Source organism: Erpetoichthys calabaricus, chromosome 5 (assembly GCF_900747795.2).
Source record: "Erpetoichthys calabaricus chromosome 5, fErpCal1.3, whole genome shotgun sequence".
NCBI lineage: Eukaryota > Metazoa > Chordata > Cladistia > Polypteriformes > Polypteridae > Erpetoichthys > Erpetoichthys calabaricus.
Genome location: NC_041398.2, coordinates 208,072,599 through 208,093,776, shown reverse-complemented (window position 1 = coordinate 208,093,776; position 21,178 = coordinate 208,072,599). Strand labels below are relative to the sequence as shown.

The window sequence follows — 21,178 nt, the reverse complement described above, 5'->3', positions numbered from 1 at the left end:
ATCATTGGTAAAGTAACACCCAACAGCAATATCAAGTATTTAACTGTTAATTGCAACGATATTGTTTATTAACATCCATCCATCCATCCATCCTCTTCCGCTTATCCGAGATCGGGTCGCGGGGGTAGCAGCTTGAGCAGAGATGCCCAGACTTCCCTCTCCCCGGCAACTTCTTCTAGCACTTCCAGGAGAATCCCAAGGCGTTCCCAGGCCAGCCGAGAGACATAGTCCCTCCAGCGTGTCCTGTAGCCTGTAAAGCAAAAGAATTAATGAGGTATTTTTGTGGTTTGGAATCCTGAAAGAAAACCTCCTGGATCATGAGTCCCTTTTAACACTAGAATTACCAGAGTCTACGAAAAAAACTCATAAATCCGGCCCACCTTAAAACCGTTCTCACCTCTCTTTTGTCTTCTAAATGTGCCGATTAAGACGAGCAGCAAGTAGCCGGCTATTCCATCCCCCACGGTCGCAGAACGTTCACGAAGTTTTCGCAGCTCATGTCTTGTTTGATTATCTGGGAGTGACTGAACTGCTGGAGTTTTAGAATGGAAATAATAGATCGTTATTTGGAATACACGCATTTCATGTGTGTTCCGTTTCTACAGTAATCTGTGCAAACACATTGCTAAAACAGAAACATTTTCATATTTTAGTAATAAATGTTACAAAATGCAGGCTTCACACATTCTATAGTTCATGCCTAAAGTCCAAACATCAAATAAACACTTTCACAAAAGGTTCAAGGATACTACAACTCTTTCCGTGGCTTAATGCTAAGATTTGCTGACTTGGACCACAGCAACCCTGCCATGCTATAGAGACGCGAGTTCGATTCCCAGCTTTGGAGAAAGTGGTTTTTTTGTTTTTTTTTTTTACCTCAAATGGACATAAAATTTATAAATTGGTATGCACTGTAAATCGTTAAGTTTAAAATGTCGATCGCAGTTATTTCTGTTGATTAATTCATGCTTTTTACTTAGAGTCAGAACAGGAGCTTGTTCAGCTTATTCAGCTTCTGATCTGACTCAAACAGCGCCAGTATAACTTCACACCCAACCTGACGCTGTTCGTTTTCAAATAATATTGCATTACTTTGACAATGTTTTCTGATTGGTACTATTCACGGCATAAAATGATTTCTTCAAAACGTCACATATATTTGTCTCTTTCTTTTTTTAAAATGTGCGTTGTAGCACGCAGCAACTGGCCACCTGCATGTTCTTGCGCACACTGAATAAGACAGCGCTATATGCAATCATCAGATTCAAATGTTAACAGTTATATAGCACGGAATGGAAACCAGCAGTTCTTAGCATTGCACCACGCAAGCTGTCATATCAGCTGCCTACTGTAACTTGCTTTCTTTTTTCTTCGGTTATAGTCTTGAATAAAAGTGCACTTGTTTTGTTATACTTTTACATCAACATATGTTCCTGTGTTTGAGCTACATGGGCATGCTCAAAAAATATGCATGTAATGCCACGAAAAGTGCATGCAGACACTTCAGTTCGCAATCATTGGTATGACAATGCAGTCACAAGTACACTGCAGAGCTATAGCGAGTCTTAATGTGAAAATAGCAGTGTCAGATGGGGAGTGTCTGATGATTGCATATAGCGCTGAAGTGACTGCTCTTTACTATGCTTTCCTCTGCATGTCCTGGAGTACAAAAGAAACAGCATACAGCAACATGTGGAGACTGTCAAGATTGTGGGGAAAAAAACACGTGGTCGTATATATCGTGATAAACTGCAGAGCTATAGCGCGTCTTTATGTGATAACAGCAGTGTCGGGTGGGCTAGGGAAGGATCCTGAACACGACAGAGAATGAAAAGTGAATTTAAAAAAATAAATAAATAAAGCTAACCTTTACAAATATCATAAATTACACCGGCTGTTACAGACTGAAATCAAATGTATCTTTTTATTCTAAAACAGTAAAAATAAGAACACTTCACAAAAGGGAGTCATGCAGGATCGAACTCATGACCTTCTGATTGCTAGTCAGCAACTGATGCTGTTGCGCTACGGCGGCAGTTATAGTAAACGGGTGTCAATGTCGCACACTAAGGTGGCTTTTTTTGGCAGCGGCTTTTTTTTTTGTACCTTTTGTGAAAAGTGTTTCTTTGATATTTGGACTTCAGGCTTCATACATTATATAGTTTATGCCTACATTTTGTTACTAGAATATAAAAAAAGTTTCTGTTTTAACAATGTGTTTACACAGATTACTGTAGAAACGCAACACACATGAAATGCGTGTGTTCCAAATAACGATTTATTATTTCCACTCTAAAACTCCACTTCACTCCCAGATAATCAATCAAGACATGAGCTGGAAAAAGTTCGTTTACGTTCTAAGTCGGTGGGGGGATGGAATAGCAGGCTGTTTGCAGCTTGTCTTTATCAGTACATTTAGATGACAAAAGACGCTGGCGGAGAGGTGAGAATGGTTTTAAGAAGCAATTTAAGGTGGGCCGGATCTACGAGTTTTTTCGTAGGCTCTGGTAATTCTAGTGTTAAAGATAGTCAAATAGAGTCCAAAACATTTGCAAGTTACACAGTTTAAAGTAGCATGTCAAAAAAATCTAAATTACATGAGAAAAGGTTTTTTTTTTTAGTAGAAGCTACAAATGGTCAGTGTCATTGAACCAATGTTTGATGCATTCTGCGGTTGCCTACTATTTGAACATTTTTGAATCTGTCTTTAACAACACTATGTAGTGTATGAGCAAAATACACTACTTACTGAGGCCCGGTTCATAGGTGTTGATGTTTCAATGGACAATATTTAATTTGTTATCATGGAAGTACACTATTGCTCTGCCTGGAATTCCTCATGTTTACACAATAATGTTAACTTCTTAGCAAGGCTTTTACTTTTATATCTAGCTGGAAGATTGTCTGTTTGTAGTACTACAGATTTCATCAGTCAGTCTTCATCTAAGTAGTGGCGCAACATTGTGATATCATATTCCAATATTAGTGCCAGTGGTATTTTTGGTATGAAAATTCTAGTGGGGTTATGTGGACCTGGGAAAGAGACACTGTCAGAAAGGGCAGAACCATCCTGAGAAGCTTTGTGGAGGGAAAGAGAGAAAATGTGTGTGTGTGTGTGTGAGAGAGAGACTGTGTGAGAGAGAGATAGAGAAATCAAGAAAAAGAGGATCAGCTACTTAGTGAGCAGAACTTATGAGACCATTCCTCTTCTTAAGTTCACTGGTCCTGGTATATGGCTTCCAGGAAGGATCAGCTCAGGTCACAGAATTGGGGGGGGGGAAGTGAGCACAGATGGTAGTGCCTCTGACCCCAAGTGAAACAGTGTGAAGTGGCAGAAAAAAAGATCATTGAAGTCGAATTGAAAGTACTTTCGATGATCGATCATATGATGGAGAAAAACAGTGTTTCACAATGTATTAGCACCAGTGATGATACAATTCCAGTTAAGCAGTACCATAAAATATCAAACATAATGAGGATCTATCAGCATATTATTTTTCACATAGTAAAACAACCAAATAACAATATATAAAAGATATGTCAATGCCAACATTAAATACTCTATTAAAAAAAAAAAAAAGCAGAAACACAACTGAATATTCAGAAATTTTTAATTTATGTTCACTGGGCAAAGTGTGAAATCATATTGCCTGTGAATACTCAATGTGATTCATAATAATAATGACAATTACTCCCAAAACATACAAGTTCATAAACACTTTAAATTGCATCACAGAAAAATTAACCAGTTAGTTGCTTAAAAGGGCAGAATCCTTCAAGCCTCAAGGTGGAATTTTAAACTTCAAGCTGTAAATGTGAACATATGAGCAATGTTTGCAAAGAATGCTGCAGGGTCCAAGGGCTTACCCAAGTAACCTTAAAACTGGATAGCACAATTGCATTGAGTATAACATGGGAAACTGCAAAAATTTGATTATGATGACTTATTTGAGGTTGTTATAAATATTTTAACAATACGTTAAATTATTGAGGTGAATTTGCCTATTTAATTTTTGCACAACATTGCCATCTGCTGAGGGATGGGGGCAGTGCCCTTATGCCTTAAATGCAGAGATGACACTGCTTGGTGCAGTTCAAAAGTCAATAGTGAATGTGAGCTTTTTTGGGCTTTGGTTAGATCGTATTATTACTCACTACGGTTACACTGAAATAGAGAAGTCTATAAGAAGTAACTCTGAAACATTAATACATACTGGATATTTATGACAGAGGGTACCATTAGTTTTAAATATGGAGGTAAAGGTTTGGCAATATTTTTAAAGCCTTGTCATGTATATTTTGCAATCTGATTTTTGGGAGCAGAGGATTGAAGTGGACTTTATAGCAGAAAAGAGTTTAAAATTATTAATTGGTTGTGCAATGCCAATACAATATTTAGAGAATTATAATGTGGGCATTTATAACAATGTATTTACAAGTAATTGCCACTATTTATTATTTGAATTTTTTAATTATTATGTCCTAAATGTGTTTATGAATTACAAAGCAATGTAAGAAAATTAAAACACTGCTTCTACAGAGTGTGTGTGTGATAACCTTATTCATGTGGATTCACTGTTAATATCTATAGACATGCTGACAAGTTTACTGTAGACTAAATTTCTGCATTGTGTTTTTGTTTAGGTTGTATATGCTTTATAGCAGACTCGAACCCCACAAAACATTGCATACACAGTATCTTGGGTCTTTCTGCTGGATTATTGTCCTTCCCCATGTAATTGTAATATGAATTAAGCAAATTTGATAATAAGTGATGAGAACATGTTTTTGTAGTATTGTTTTGTTTAGCAATAGTCTTTTAAAGAGTACTTCTAAATACTTTTAAGTATTTTATGTCAACAAATCTCCCTTATAGTTGACTTGGAATTAGAAGTATTTGATAAGTCAAAATCTTAAAAATGGCAGCTTATTTTTCTTCATAGATTGATAATATATTTTATTTATATAGCATCTTTTCCATGTATTAATGTAATGTCTTTTTCTTTTTCTCAACATCTTTGTAATGCAAAGTGAATGTTTATTGGTGATCTGATTTAAGTGAGTGGGTGTACTTGTGAGTAGAGTGAACGATGCCAGCTTTATGCCCAATGCTACCAGGACCAGCCTTATCTTACTGCAGCTTTAAGTGGGATTTAGTCGATTTAGTAAATAGAAGGATTTAATAAATGGATTATTTTTAACATTTATATATGCATATAATTTTTTCTACAGGTATTATTAGAGGCCCAGAATGATCTACTGGATTATAAAGGACTTGGCATTAGTGTTCTAGGTGAGTTCCTCCATCTGCATGTATATATATTCTTATTATTAACTCTCTACATGTATTTAATTGCATTCTCTTGTTTTCAGAGATGAGCCACAGGTCGTCAGAATTCTCAAAAATACTACATACAACAGAAAACCTTTTGTGTGAACTACTGTGAGTAAAGTTTATTAATAATTAGAATAAGAATCATCCACACATTGATTATCAGAAATCATCTACACATTTACTTCCTGAGCCTGTTTAATCTGATTTAGGGGTACGGTATGTCGTATTTCACCTTAGATAGTTTTCAGGACAAGTGTATTCTACTTCAGGGTCCTATGTCCATTTGTTTTTTGTGTAAGTAACAATAGCTGTTGACATTTCTAAATTAGTATAGTTGCCATTTTGTACATATAGATCGCACAACAGGTTAACAGATGAAAATTTCATAATTAGTCATTAGTTCATAGTCTAATAAATAAAAGCAAAGCCTATATTCTTGTATACAGTTTTTAAAAGAGGTAAAGAAAATGTAAAAGCTGTGCATATTCTTTGGAATTGAAAGTTATGCTTACTAATTTTCATTTTAGGATAATGAAGAGCATGTATACAACAGTGTTTTTCTACTTTAAAATACTGTTTATTTAGTTTTTGATTGTATTTTTTAGTTTTTATTTAGTTTTAGTATTTTTATTATTGCTATTTTCCAATTAGTTTTTTGTTCTTTTTCTATTATCAAGTTTTAGTTTTTTAACTGTTATCTTTTAATTTTTGTTACATTTTATTTGTTTTATATTACCAAAAATATCCACATGGACAGTTTTATTTATACTTGTCAAAGTGTATATCGTTCATGTTGTACCTATCAACCTAATCCATAAAATTTGACTGTCAATGACAGAACTCCATTTTCTCTAATATTGTGAGTTCAAGGCTTCCAATATAATAAAGAAATAAAAGAGAACTAGTATCATACTGGGACCCAAAAAGAGGATTATAAATACAATGACAGCAGAGTCATACTTGGACAAAAAACAATAAAATAACAAACAGTATAAGTTTTTGTTTTGATTCAAGCATATTTCTCACATGCATTTTACTTAAAGAGAAAAGACAAACATATTGTTAATAAAACAATAATTATCAATCAAAACAGGGAATATATTTCTGAAGTATATCACTACCAGTGCAAGCTTTAATAAAACAGAAAAGTAAATTCTTCTTTTTAATGGGTGCAGCACAAAGATACGGTGATTTTTGAAAGGAAGTTATGAAGAATCACTTAACTTCGTCACTTGACTAATGGTGCCAGATAAGGAATAAAGTAGTCAAAAATAATTAATCAACACTGTTTATTTACCTTTTTATGAATAATATGTTTTTCAAATGATCTCTACCACTAATAAGAGTTCTAAATGAGTTTGCAAATTGTTTAGGATATGGTTTTCATTTAACAATTCAATAAACTGAGCACAAAAGCTGAAAATATTCCCAAACAGATATATGCACTGTTTGTATTTTTGTATGTGACAGAGTAAATATTGATTAATCCTTAACTATTCACACCATTTTTCATCTCATAAGTAGTTGCAGTGTACTTTATGCACCAATATTTAAAAGGCTATTTATATGCACGCTGTGATAATACCTTATTTACTGAATAGTATGACACAGTCTAGGACTATCTGAAAATAAACCTAATCCACTTCTCCAGTGCTCATTTGTCGCACTTTCATCCACTGCAGGATTTGCACATGTATCACATTTCACTTCAATTGTTGAATGTTCTTTGCACACAGTCATTGCAAGAAGAACTTCTCACTGTTGTTATACATACTCAAATTCCCTGCGCGGTATACCAAATGCACCATATGGAACTTGCAACTGTGCATCCACTCATAAAACCGTCTGGGGGCGCACTGGAGGGAAACCATTGCAGCACTGTACTTTTAGTGAATCAAGCTGAGGATAGACCGCAGTTGCTGCTGGTAAGTTCAAGTAAAAGGGCATTGGACAAAAATAACTTGAAATTGGTATACAAAATACACCAGCGCAAGGGTTAAGAATTAAACAAAAAGTCCAGTCTGAAATGTTTAATACTACTGACAGACACCTGCTGAATCGCGAAGTCCGCTCCACAGTACTTCTCAACCTTTTGAAATTTTCTGCTGTTTTTACATTTCTCAATTGGTTTAACAAAGACATCCTTCACACTATCAATAGAAATGAAATTAATCAAGCTTAAATACAAAATTTTCTTTGCACCCTAGTTACAGATTTAGACTCCATGCATGCCATAATATTAAACATGTGATGAGGCACCTATTATACATGACCAAAGAAACTGCATTTAGCATAAAACACTGGCTGGCATATCGCTGTACTACACTCACCATACAGACTCACCACTCACAAATATATTAACTTTATGCAAATTTAGAATTCTGTGCCAGGAAAAGGAAAAAAAATGAAAGATTTCATCATACAGTATATATGGCAAATACACAATTTTAATTTAGGTGCACTTTAATTAAAAGTAATATTGTTAGAAACCGCTACAAAAAGTCAGCACACTTGATCGTTTTGAATTAAATTAATGTAAGGTAGCTGTTTAAGTTTATGAATTCACTTTTTGAAGTTTTATTATTCAGTATGTTAACCAACAATAAGAACATTTTAATTCTATGCTACATTTTCAGACAATGGATGCAGCTCAGATTGCTTTAAAAGACGTCAAAGAAAAAGATACAAGAAAAGAAAAACAAATTAGAAATAGATAAAAATAATGAATAAATGGCATGCCAAAAGATAACAGATAAGTATAAATCAATGCACACATAACATGGATATACAAGTGATAAAAAAAGGTAGAATCCTTATATACTGTATACAGATTTCTTTTAAAGTCTCTAAAGATAAGTCCGGTGCCATAGTTCATTGGCTGGGAGGAAGACTCCAGTATCTAATGAGGAGTTAACTGTACCAAGTACACTATCAATTAGCATACTGGAGACCTCTTTGCAAAAGCCTGTTGGGACTGGGTCAAGGGCATAAGAGGAGGGTTTTAGTTGAGTAGTTTACTCTATGAAGTTCAGGTAGACCACACTGTTTTAATTCAGCATCATTGTGAGTTGATGCCAATGCAGCAATTAACTGATATTAACAGCTAAAACACTGCTTAAATGTAAATTGACATGTATTTATTTGTTTAAAAATCATGGTTTTAACCATTTACTTTATTACATTTAAAGTGTGTATTCTTTATGTGGGTTGAGTCTCTGGTGTGTGTTTATTACTATTTACCTATTCACTACATTAATTTCTGTTTGTTTTATGTCTTTATGCTATACACTGTGCTTGGGAATATACAGTACATGAGAGATTCAAATTTGTGAAATCTAAAGTGTAATTAAGTTGTACATAGATATAGAAAAGATTGATATTATTATTATTTATTGTGTTTTGACTTTTATGTGAAATGTAACCAGTTACAATCTAGCAAGACAGCAACTCATTATTTTACACAAAGGTTCCATGGTGGAATTATGCCTGAACTGTTTATTCGCATCAGTCATAATTGAGAAGGCATGAGAATGCACCATTGTCAGAAACTTACTGTATAACAGAATTTACTCTTTAGAAACTGTGCCTGATTGTGAGTATCATCTTGATCTATGTCTCCAGGAAAGAGTGTGATTTTTTTAACCCCTGTTGCAAAGTGTGTATGTCTCAGTGGAATTGAATGTGGAGTGCTCAGCCCAGTAGCAGAAAATAATCTATTATAAACAGTGAAGGAACAGAATTTTGAGACAAAGTTTATAGCCTTCATACAATCATGTATTTGATAACCATGTTTCATTAAGTTTTTTTTTTTGTTGTACTAGGGTGTTGTACCGTGTTAGCCATTATGAATGTAGAGAAAACCCAAGCAAAATGTTTACATCTTGCCTGAAGAAGAAGCCTGAGTTGCCTCGAAAGCTTGCATATTGTAATCTTTTTAGTTAGCCAATAAAAGGTGTCATTTTGCTTGGGTTTTCTCTAAGTTTTTTTATAATTGTATTTGTAATTAAGTAATTCAAAAGAAATTTCGGGTAAACATTTGTGTATGTATTAAGTAAATCTATGTATTTATCATTTACCATGTGAATACTTGCAAACCACTGGGGCTAGAACCTTGATCTTGGTATTGAACAATAACTAAATTTAAAAAAATATGAGGTAGCAGGAATCTCAGAAACTGGCCTTTACTCATGGGTTTTATTATGGCAAAGTGATATGACATTGTGAAAAGAAAAAGAACACCAGTTCAGCTGAGTGTCAAGTAAACCACAGAGGCCGATGACATGACAAAAAACGTTAACAGGAAGAAGAGCAGTGCCATCTTCTGAGTGTCAAGTGCAGTATACCAAATGCAACAGTGACAATAACTGAGAAATGCATGCGTGTCAAGCATATCACAGAAGACAATTAAGCGACAAAAACCTAGAAGGATTAAGCACACAAAACGTTGATACACACAAACAAGCAAGATGAAAACCTGAATATAACCTGATATGTTCTGGAAATTTAAAAAAATTGAGAATTGCAGCACCCTGTTAGTGCTTTTACTGGTAGGCAGAAAAGTTTATTGTAATAAAAGCAAGGTCCTCCCCAGCCTATTTATTGATAATAGATAAATTATTGATCATCGAATGTGGCAAAGAACTCTGTCATATTAGGAAGGATGAAGAAGAGCCACAACATCTGCTGAGCATCAAGCACATCACAGAAGGCACTTAAATTAGAGCAATTAAGCAGCAGGCAGACACAAAGGCTCCTAGGCAAGCAAGGCAAAATCTAAGATACACAATGCAAGAACATGAACATGAGAAAAATGCATTGCAACAAGCGAGTGCTACTTAGGAAAGTTGTATTTTTTTCATGGAGAAAACAAAAGAATATGTTGCCAAAATGGAACAGTGCTGCATGCATCATATGAACTGTCTGTATTTTAGGACCATAGGTCGGCATGTTTCACTAGTAGTTTTTATGCTATGATTAATTGTATTTGCCAGTAATATTTTGTATTATGAATTATTTATAAATTGTTTTTAATAGACTTTGCAGTTTACTTTGATTTAAATGTATATGTGATTTGATACAATATGATATAATGTAAATCTTAGAGATTTGAATTTCTTTTTTGTTTTGTTTTGCAGGAACATTCCACAGAACTACAAAGTCATTTTTCTCCAGGGAGGTGGTTCTGGCCAGTTCAGTGCTGTGCCCCTCAATCTGATAGGACTTAAGAAGGATCACTGTGCTGATTATGTAGTGACCGGAGCATGGTCAGGCAAAGCAGCAAAAGAGGCTGAGAAATACGGCAAAATAAATACAGTTTTCCCTAAAATGGACAGTTACACCAGTAAGTTTTTTATTTTTTGAAGAAAAGGAGTACAGCAAAATATTGTGAATAGTACACATTAAAAGAGTTGACATGTTTATTGCAGGCAGCAATAGGCTCATTTATTCTTAGCACAGATGTTGCACATTTACATCACTTTCTGAGCTGACAATTTTTTCTTATTCTTTTTTATTTAGAGCAAGTCTTAAAGGCTACAAGTAAGGGGTACTAAAACTGAGAAATATTACACTAATTTAGTGGCTCTCTTGGGAGACCCCTATGGCTATAGGTTTTTGTTCCAAACAGTTTCACAGTCAGTCAGTCAGTCAAGTGTAACTGATCTAATTTAATTAACTGATGTTTTTCTCTTATTTTATTCTTTATTCAGAAAATCACAGCAGTGTGATATTTTTTTTTACATTTATAACATATTTAAAAATATTTGTATTTTTGCTATAGCTTTAAAAGTTTAACTCTCTTTTGTTGTTTTCCTATTAGTTCACCTTTTTCTGTTCACCTCTTTTAACTGTATTCCAATAATAACAATTAATATCAGGCAAAGCAGACATCCGGGCAAACAACACTGAATGCTGAATGACCACAACTACTTCAGTGTCACCCACGTTATTTTTCTCATTGGTAAAATAATGGATTGAATAAGCAGAAAAACATAACGTGATGAGAATGGAAGTCCTAAAATCTAACTTAAAAGAAATTCTCCAAATTTATCCCCATTTATGTACATAAAAAATGCTACAATTTTTAAGTAAAAAATGATCAAACTAGGTTTTGTAAATTTTACATTGACCCCAAAAGAGTGAAACGGAGAAATAACACTTTGCTTTATTAGGGAAGGAGCCCAATTAAAAACAGAAGTTAGTTGGAATAAAAACTTGCAGCCACATGGAGTCCCCAGGACTGAGTTTGAATACTGCTGAATTAATTGCATGTGTTTATTTTCTTAACAGAAAAAAAGGTAGTGTTCTTCAGCATTGTAACTCTAAATGGATAAGATAAAGAAGCCTAGTGTAATGGGTGCCATTTATATAAATACATGCTACTTTACTAAAAACAAATTAAGTGATCTTACATGATTAGGTCTTCTGTCTTTTTGGCTTCATTCTATTATTTTCTAATTTTTTAGGAGCATTCCAAAAATGTATCCCAAATAAAGGTTGTCCTACTTAGCCAATTTCTCCAAAATGACATTAAGTGAAGTTATAAAGGACCATAAAGGCTTACCTGACTACTACAGTAGGAGGCAACCTCTTGAATATGTTTATAGGTTTTCTGTGCAGAAAATGTTTTAATGTGTGTGTGTAATTTACCCTTTGTTTTCATCCTGCTGCTTCAGTCCTGTCAATGCTGGAAGTCTAGAGCTTTGAAATTCAAATGTGGCAACATTGCATTAGATCTTATTTATTTATTTACGTTAAAAAAAAAAAAAAAAAAAAAAAAAGGTACCTATAACACAAAGTTACACTAACAAGTGACTGTTGGCTGTAGATGGTCTGCTGTGTCGACTTTAGCAACTTGGTGCTCAGTCTGAAACAAACTTTTAGTGCTACTTAATGTGGAAGTTTTTCATTTGGATCCAACAAAGTTTTAACACATGTATTACCTTGTAATAAGTAATTCTCTGGACTCCAGAAAATCTTTAGTTAAAAGTTTTTTGTAAAAACAATTTCTTTTTTTAGAAATTCCTGATGTCAGTAACTGGAGTTTGAACCCTGATGCCTCATATGTATATTATTGCTCAAATGAGACAGTTCATGGTGTGGAGTTCAATTTTATACCAGACACAAAAGGAACAACACTTGTTTGTGACATGTCATCGAATTTCCTCTCCAGGCCTGTGGATGTGTCTAAGGTGAAGTTTCCAATTATTTAGTCAGTTTTATTTCAACAGTGAGTAAAGACATATTAATGAAATAACAGCAATCTTACATGGTGTTTTGGTATGTTATGCATAAAATGCATAATATTCAGCAGAACATTCTTATATTGTACATATTCTTCCTTAAATGTTAAGCTGTCTTTTGGAATGCATATGTATGTAGATCAAAAACAAGAAATACATGAGATTTTTTGTAAATTAAACCTCAGTTTGCTTTTTCTATTCTGCAGTTTGGACTTCTGTTTGCTGGTGCCCAAAAGAATGCTGGCTGTGCTGGTGTGACTGTGGTCATAGTGCGTGAAGACCTACTGGGATATGCCGCCAAAGAGTGTCCTATTATACTTGACTATAAAGTACAAGCTGGAATGAATTCATTATATAACACACCGCCTTGTTTCAGGTAGCAATGGTTTTGCCACAGCTTATAAAATCTTCAATCTTTTTTCTGTTTGTGTTAATTACCAGAAATAATTTTTACTGAGTCAATCCATGTCAAATTAACAGATTTAAAAAAATGTTCCTGATTGACCATGTCCGATTTGTTTTACACTTGCAGAAAATAATGCCATTGTCCCCAAAAAATAGTGTGCAAAATAATTATAGGCTTGCATGATCATTAGTTTCTAGTGGACACTTTAAAAAGAGGGTATGGCATATTGAAAAACAAATGCTACTAAAAATGACAGTGTTACATAAGTCATAACTTTGGAACTGTTAATGCTAGATGCATGATATTTTCAGAGATTGTCGTTTAGTATTAGATGTCTTTAATATTTAAAACAGTTGGTCCACAGTTGCATATATGTCAGTTTACAGCTTGACGAAAATTACATATTTTTTACATGCTTTAGAGAACTTTTGGCTCTCTATATCTCCAAACTAAACCACATTAGGTCTTTAAAATTTTGAAAGCTAATACTCCTGTTATAGTTCTTCTTTAGCAACTAGGTAACTGTCAGAAAGAAATCAAACTTTCTGATTTATGGGGCAGTCAAAATGGAAAAAAATAATTTTACACCAATATTTTAAATGCATATAGCCCATGTATAACAAAGTCTACCTTAAAAAGTATTATACCACTCAAAAGAGCATACGTTTATTAGTAAATGTACAACATTTGAAGTTGGTTCCTTGCACCAAACTATTCTTCCAATGTCCAGCTATGCCAAGCTGATGGAGATCTTTGCACATAAACTCAAGGGTGTCATGGCTACCAAAGTCTTCTAAATATTCATCTTGGAGGGGATGAATACTTAATGTGATCAATTATTTTGTGTTTTATATCTGTAATAAATTGAGTCCACTTTGCAGAGATCTGTTTTCACTTTGATATTAATTACTGTTTTTCTGTTGGTCAGTATCAAAAAGCCACATTAAGTCCACATTGATTCAGTGTGATAAAATAATAAAATGTGAAAACTTCCAAGGGAGTGGATACTTTTTATAGGTACTGTAATATACATATATTTTCAGCATATAAGTAGATTGGGGAGATAAGTCTGTTTCTTAAAGGCACACCTTTGATATGAAAAAGAAGCAGTGGTGTCTGTGAACCTCACTTTCAGAAGAATGTATCATTACTTTCATCAGATTACATGGGCTCTGTTAATATTGGCTTTAATAAAATGGATTTTGGAAATATTATATTTCCATACTGCTTATAATAGACAAAACAGAAAGATAAATATTGTACATACTGATTATGTATTCTACCATCTATGTTGGTAGTTCTTTTAATTTGAAGAACATTTGAAGCATTAAAGTTGCACAGTTTATGAAGAACGATGAGAATGCAGTTATTGGAGCATTTTGTGCTATACTGTAGCCTATAAAATGCAGTTGTAAATTACAATGATTTTTGCTAAATTATTCAAATAACAGATTTCCAGTAAAAATGATCCAACTATATTTGTAACCAACACATCTAAGTACATAATGCATTGTATGAATGCAGAAGAAAAGAACATGTCTTTAATAGCTACATGCATAACCAACATTACCAATTGTGTTAACAGGTGAATTAAGGCTAAAAGTGAAAAAGGATGACATCCAATTTACTGTAGTGTCACTCCACTTATTTGCTCAGTTTTTTTTAAACAATTCAAATTACCAATTTGCTCACAGTGAAAAATGGAATGTGAGTTACTGTTACATGTAAACCCTTGAAATATTTCCCAGTGTGCCTCCTTTCTGTGGACTTTGCAACTCTAGCTTTATTTGCTCTGGGAAACTTTTATGAGATGAATGTTGGAAAGCTTTTCCAAATTTGAAAGAAGTATGTCATTCTTTAAAGAAATTTAAGTCCATTAACACTATGGAAAAACCTTATTTCCAACAATAGTTATGTTGCTTTGTTCATTGTCTACAGCTTGTGACCATAGCTGAGAATGGGAATATAGATCAACCTGTAAACAGAAGTCTTCTTGAACTCCTCTGTATGTGCATATATCTATCCATTTAAGAACTGCCTTAATGACTCCATCTCAAGGCACACTCTTCCACATTTGCATTTTTAAGCACACGGGGCCAGTTTAAATTTACCAGTTAATGCAATATACATATCTTTGATATGTGGGAGAACATAGGAAAGAAAAAATAAGCAGATATACAAACTGTCTTCTGGAACTGGGACACAGCAGTGCTATAACTAATGTTCAATTAGTATTGATGGCATAGTTCCTGGAATAGCATAACTACCTTCCAACACATACATTATACTGAAAACTTTGGTTGTACAGTACATGTAATTTTTGTTTCGAAATGTTATTATGTTTTAATGTTTTATGTTCACACAGGCATCTCCACTTTTTTTAAGAGTTGTGGCATGTGTATGCATAATCTAAAGTTACATTCTGAACATGTTGTGGACCAACAAGACATTCTTGATTATTTCCAAAAGGGAGTATACCATTTCTTACATACATGCCTTCATGAAGTGGCAGACACCTGGAAGATATTACTCCTATTGCACTATTTTGCGCAATTCTGTTTTATCTGATCTGATCTGATCCACATTATCTGATCTTTTCCACTCTTCACCCTGTGTTGAGACTGTCATTGAAGCAGTCAGTAAAAGTAATGTATTTTATCCCTAGCAGGAGCATCATCATGCATTGTTTTACTAAAAAAAACAACCAGGTGATTGTGTTACACAATATGTTCCTCATAATATAAACAATTACAGTTGTACATTCTGCTACAAAACAAAATTGTATCTGAGCTTATAAAACAGCTGTTGTTAGAATGTGTTAGAGACTGCTGTTCAAGTTGAACAACCTGATATTTAGAAAGTGACATCACTGTTAAACAATCACAGTCTACATGGAGTTTACATAGATGACTGAAAATCCAAACCACTGCACTAGATTGTGGTTGTGATAGTGTTGAACATAGTGGATGAAATCAATAAATGAGTAGCAAAACATGCTCCCTGGTGTTACTTCTCAAGCCAATGCCATTCTGTTGTTGTATTCTGGCCTGCACGAAAGACAGGGTTTCATCATTTTGCAGCTCTTGTTAGCTTTGTGCAATGGAATTCACCAGACTTGCAACATTCCACGTTTCAGTTCAAAATGGACATGGGAGCCAAGCAATATGGCTTCTACTGATGTTTTTACCCAAGTGCCATAAAATATACTGCTGTTCATTTTATAAGATATGGTTAAGCGTGCATCAGGATGTGAACTATAAAAACTGTTCTTCCTTACACCATACTGCATGACTTTGAGTCAAGAGAGCATTTCACACATAATGACTGTAGTTATAGGATCTTGTTGATTATACAGCTAGGATATCACAGAGGGTAACAGATTACTGAACTCCCTCAGGACATTTCAGCACAGTTTAAAATTTCTAAAGCATCGCAAGGTTATACAGAATGTGTCTAATGCAATTTTCAATTTTTGAGACCTTCTGAGTGCAGGTATTTTATGACTGATGTAAAAAAGAAGAAACTTAATTTTATGTTATCTGATATTGTAGATCCATCCATTTTCTAATCTATTTACTCAGTAAAATTGCAAGAAATGCCATTATGCTGCCCATTACTCGCTGTACTTCATTTTCTTTGCATTTCTCTTACTTTTTTAATGTTTGAGACTACTGGGTAATAGATCCATTACTAAAGCCAAAATTATTTTTTTTCAGTATCTATATAATGGGATTGGTATGTGAATGGATTAAGAATAATGGTGGCCTTGAGGCAATGGAGAAACTAAGCATTACCAAATCCAAACTACTTTATGACATAATTGATGAATCCAATGGATTCTATGTGTGAGTAGATGTTTTTATGGCTATAATCTTACTTTATTTGAAGGAAAAATTAACATATTCAGAGTAATAAAAGATACATTAAAAATATTTGTTTACTTTCTTTTTAATATGTTGTAGTTCTTTCTTACCTAAACTTTTATAATAGACCATTATTCAGAAATATGTTATAATTAGAATCTGTAATGAGTATGTCTTTTTGCCATTACTATTGAGAATGTTGGGCTAGTTGTTGTCTATCCATTACATTGAACCTAAAAGCCTCAAAAGACATTTTCCTCTGACTTATCTTTTATTCCACTTTTATTCATATAGATGTCCTGTCGAGAGCCAAAGCAGAAGCCGAATGAATATATTTTTCCGCATAGGAAGTATTAATGGAGATGAAGAATTAGAAAAGAAATTTTTGGATGAAGCTGCAAAAAGAAGCATGTTAAGCTTGAAAGGTCACAGGTAGGTTGTAATGAATTTGTACAGTGTGTTTTGACCCAGGGTACGTGATGGTGTGCTAATGCTATCTTTTGGCCTGTCATAATTCTGAATACAGTTTCTCTGAAACTTTTTTATTTCATGTATGGCCTGCAGGGGGCACATCAGCTTCCCAAACCTGAAACAGACAGACACAGGCACAACTCTTTGCAACACACAAGGCTTTTATTTCAGTGGGAAACGCTTTTTGCTCGTTTCCCACCAGCATCAAGCACAGTATACACAAAGCACAATATAGCACAATTCTTTTCTTTCCTTTGACTTGTCTCTCTGTTTCTTTTTTTTCCTCTTCTTCCGCGTCCACTTCTCCTCCAGCAAGCTTTGTCTTCTCCCGGTGGCTCCTTTTATGCTGCACCTGGGAGTACTCTAGGTGGTTCATTAGCAAAGTCCAGAAGCAGGTGTGGTGGAAACCTGACAAATTAGGGCTCAAGAATTCACCTTGGTGACCCCCATGGAACCCAGAATGGCTGTGCCAAACTCCATCTCCCATGGAGCCCTGTGGGAATCCGAGGGACTAATGAAACCCAGGGGGGCTGCCATCTAGTGCTCATGGGGAGGCAGTGCCCTGTGCATATCTGCCTCCCTGGTCCTTCCTTTAAGAAGGTGTCCCTTTAAGATGGTGCCCTGGCTGTCCATCACACATGGCACTAATGGATATTTGTGTATCTTTTTGTATTTAACTTAAAAATAAAAAGTATATTTGAATACTGAAAAATGTTTTAATTTTATCAGAATATTTTTGTTTACAGCATGATGTGTTTTGTATATATTATATGGTTACCAATTAATTGCAACCATTTATGTTGCTGTAGTAATTAAAAATGAGGAATTGCACTTTTTTTTAACATACATGCCCCATTTCAAATATGAGTTTGCTTACACCACAGTACTTTTTTTATGTAGAAGTGTTTTCTGTTACTATTCCCAAAGTCTTAAAAATTGCAATAAGAACTAATAGGCATGGTTATTTTTTATTGCACTAGTCATTTGACCTAAGCATCTGCTTTTGGTAATTATCGAATTTAATTCACAGCAGAGTCGAGGATTAAAATCACAAATGTTCAAATGTGACACAATTAACGGTTAATCAGAGCAAATCTTGCACCTGATGCACACCCATTGCACGCATAATCAGGGGGAAGAAAAAGGTGCAAATTCACATGTGACTGGGTAACTCAAAACACATACAGAGATGGCAAGAAACAGAAAGCAGTCAGTGCCCTGTGAGACACTTTTTTTGCGTGTGATGTGGATACAAAGGCACAGTAACCTTTACATATGTAGTAAATTTCAACCAAACATTCCAACAATATTAAAAAATAGTTATAGGAGTTATTCCAGTACACACATGATTTGAGAAAATCTATATTGAGGTTAAATTCATATGGTGGCTACTGGGTAGTAAATGTACAAAATCATATGGTTAAATGAAACTCGCTTGATACATCTACTGTCATAAACTGAAGCACATCAGTGAGTACCCTCAGCACAGCTTGCCTTCTTTTGTACACTCAGTTATTTGAAACATGCCCTTCTTTTACCATGTATAGTAGCACATAATTTTTAAAGTATTTTATTGTTATTTTATAATAGGCATTTTGCACACAGAGCTGTGCTTAGTAAATAAATAATTATGGAAAATGCATTGGTTCACAAACACAACTGTAGTTGTAATTTGTTTAGTTTTCTTGAAGGTTTGCAGCATGAGACACAACCAAACTAACTAGAAGTTGAAACAAAGTAACAAATCACCCCAATTTAGAACAAAGCAATTGGACTAGGAGTAGGAAAACACCTTTAGATTACTCACCTGGATTGTTGAATATTTGCTGTTGTTCTTAGTGTTATGTTTATTCTTGGAAAAATAAGTCCAACGTGCTGAAATTTTTACAATAAGAAAAAAATGTTGTGTTTGCTGTTGTACCGATGCAGATTTTGTATACATCTTTTGAGTGACATGTTTTGAAACAGTCACCAATGCACAGCCTGATGTTGCAATCAGAACAGTAGAAGTGTGTTTCTTTGCACACTTTTCTTATAATATTTGTTTCTGTTGCTTGAGAATGAGAGCGTAGAATAACAGTGCCTGATCCACACAATTGACTCACCCCTTGTGTTAATGTAAGCTACTACAGTGCAAGGCTTAGTTACTTCCGTATTCCCCCTGACCCGGATGACAGTTGCTGCATTGTGAAAAGTACTTAGAGTGCTAGCATCTTTCTTTTCTTTTCTACTTGACAGCAATCATTTTACCTTTTTGACACGCGTCTACTTGCACCACCACTTACTGAAATATTATACAAGACAGGCAGTCTGAGCTGAACTGTTATCTGACTGTTACCCATGTCAGTAACTGTTTGATCTTTACTTAATTGGTGGAATAAAGACCAAGGTTCTTCAGATTAATTCACTTTCTTTAAAAATGAAACATTTGTATTTTTATGTTTTTACTTATTGTGCACATTTAAATTGTGTTGTTTTACAAGCACACTTTCACACAACACTAATGCATCACAGGTCCATATTGTTCAATGAGATTGTCTTGGAAAACAGACTCATCATAACATATTCTAATGACATGGAATATGTACTACTGTTTGAATGTTAAGCAAAAAGCATTTATTTTTTTGCCATTTTTTTCTTACATAAATTCAGCTAGATTTTTTGTTCTTGGGCTAACTGTAAAAGCTAAAAGGTACCTTTAATTTGAAGCTGTTCTTCAATTAACAATATCTGAAAATGTCAATGAAGAGTTTTGTGTTATTAGAAAGAAAAGGCAGAGAATACTTGAATCCTTGTGGATATAATAACTTAAATAAAAGCAGTTACATTTTCTGAAAGCAAAGACCATTCTGTTTAGAACTTTAACTGATACTGTACTTTATTTTTCTAGGTCAGTGGGTGGTATTCGTGCATCACTTTACAATGCAGTAACTGTGGAAGAAACAAAAGCATTGGCAGAATACATGATTGAGTTTATGAAGGTGCATCGAAAAAACTGCATGTTGTAAATAGTTTCAGTTCTGCATGAAATACTTGTGTTCAAGAGTCAAAACATGTTATAGATTCCCCATTTCCAAATGTAATGAAATCAAGTGTTATAATCTTCTATTCATTAAGAAGATACTTTTGAAAATATAGTACATTACTGTGGTATGATGGCCAGTTTTTATATAGCTATAGGAAAACTTACCTTTGTACCTTTTGTCTTTACAAGGGACCAATTCCTAATGTTATTTTATAGTTCACATTTCACCCCAATGTTTTCAAGAGATAACATTATGCAGTTATCACCTTCAATAGTAGAGCACTTTTTCTTGCTTTTGCTGACAAAACAATTATTGTTTATAATTTGTAAATAGTACATGGTGTATTTTTTATTACTTCTTTTGTAATGATTTATCCTAACTGTATCCTAGCAGTGATTTATGTGGCACTTATTAAAATGTGAAACTACAATGAAACACTAATAAATGATTAAAAGTTACTACATTATTTGTTCAGCCTATATGTGTCCATTGTAGAAAGATTATTTTTGAGATGTATCTCCATTTTCAGCACTGTTGTATTATGGGTGGGGGCCTTCTAAACCATAATAATACTATATAAATACCATTTAGGCGGCACGGTGGCACAGTGGGTAGCGCTGCTGCCTCGCAGTTGGGAGACCTAGGGACCCGGGTTCACTTCCCGGGCCCTCCCTGGGTGGAGTTTGCATGTTCTCCCCGTGTCTGCGTGGTTTTCCTCTGGGCGCTCCGGTTTCCTCCCACAGTCCAAAGACATGCAGGTTAGGTGGATTGGCGATTCTAAATTGGCCCTAGTGTATGCTTGGTGTGTGGGTGTGTTTGTGTGTGTCCTGTGGTGG

The 21,178-nt window shown here is 34.4% G+C and overlaps 1 protein-coding gene across 1 annotated transcript in view; it reads left to right on the top strand.

Moving 5' to 3' along the window:
• psat1 (phosphoserine aminotransferase 1) overlaps positions 1 to 20,800 on the top strand; it is a 28,654-nt gene extending 7,854 nt beyond the window's left edge. The window contains exons 2-9 of the mRNA XM_028802441.2: positions 5,233 to 5,293; positions 5,374 to 5,443; positions 10,471 to 10,676; positions 12,353 to 12,525; positions 12,783 to 12,952; positions 16,699 to 16,827; positions 17,140 to 17,277; positions 20,207 to 20,800. Of these exons, the coding sequence (XP_028658274.2) occupies positions 5,233 to 5,293; positions 5,374 to 5,443; positions 10,471 to 10,676; positions 12,353 to 12,525; positions 12,783 to 12,952; positions 16,699 to 16,827; positions 17,140 to 17,277; positions 20,207 to 20,324 (1,065 nt within the window). The 3' untranslated portion in view covers positions 20,325 to 20,800. The remainder of the gene's footprint in view (positions 1 to 5,232; positions 5,294 to 5,373; positions 5,444 to 10,470; positions 10,677 to 12,352; positions 12,526 to 12,782; positions 12,953 to 16,698; positions 16,828 to 17,139; positions 17,278 to 20,206) is intronic.
• The last annotated feature ends 378 nt before the right edge of the window (positions 20,801 to 21,178 follow it).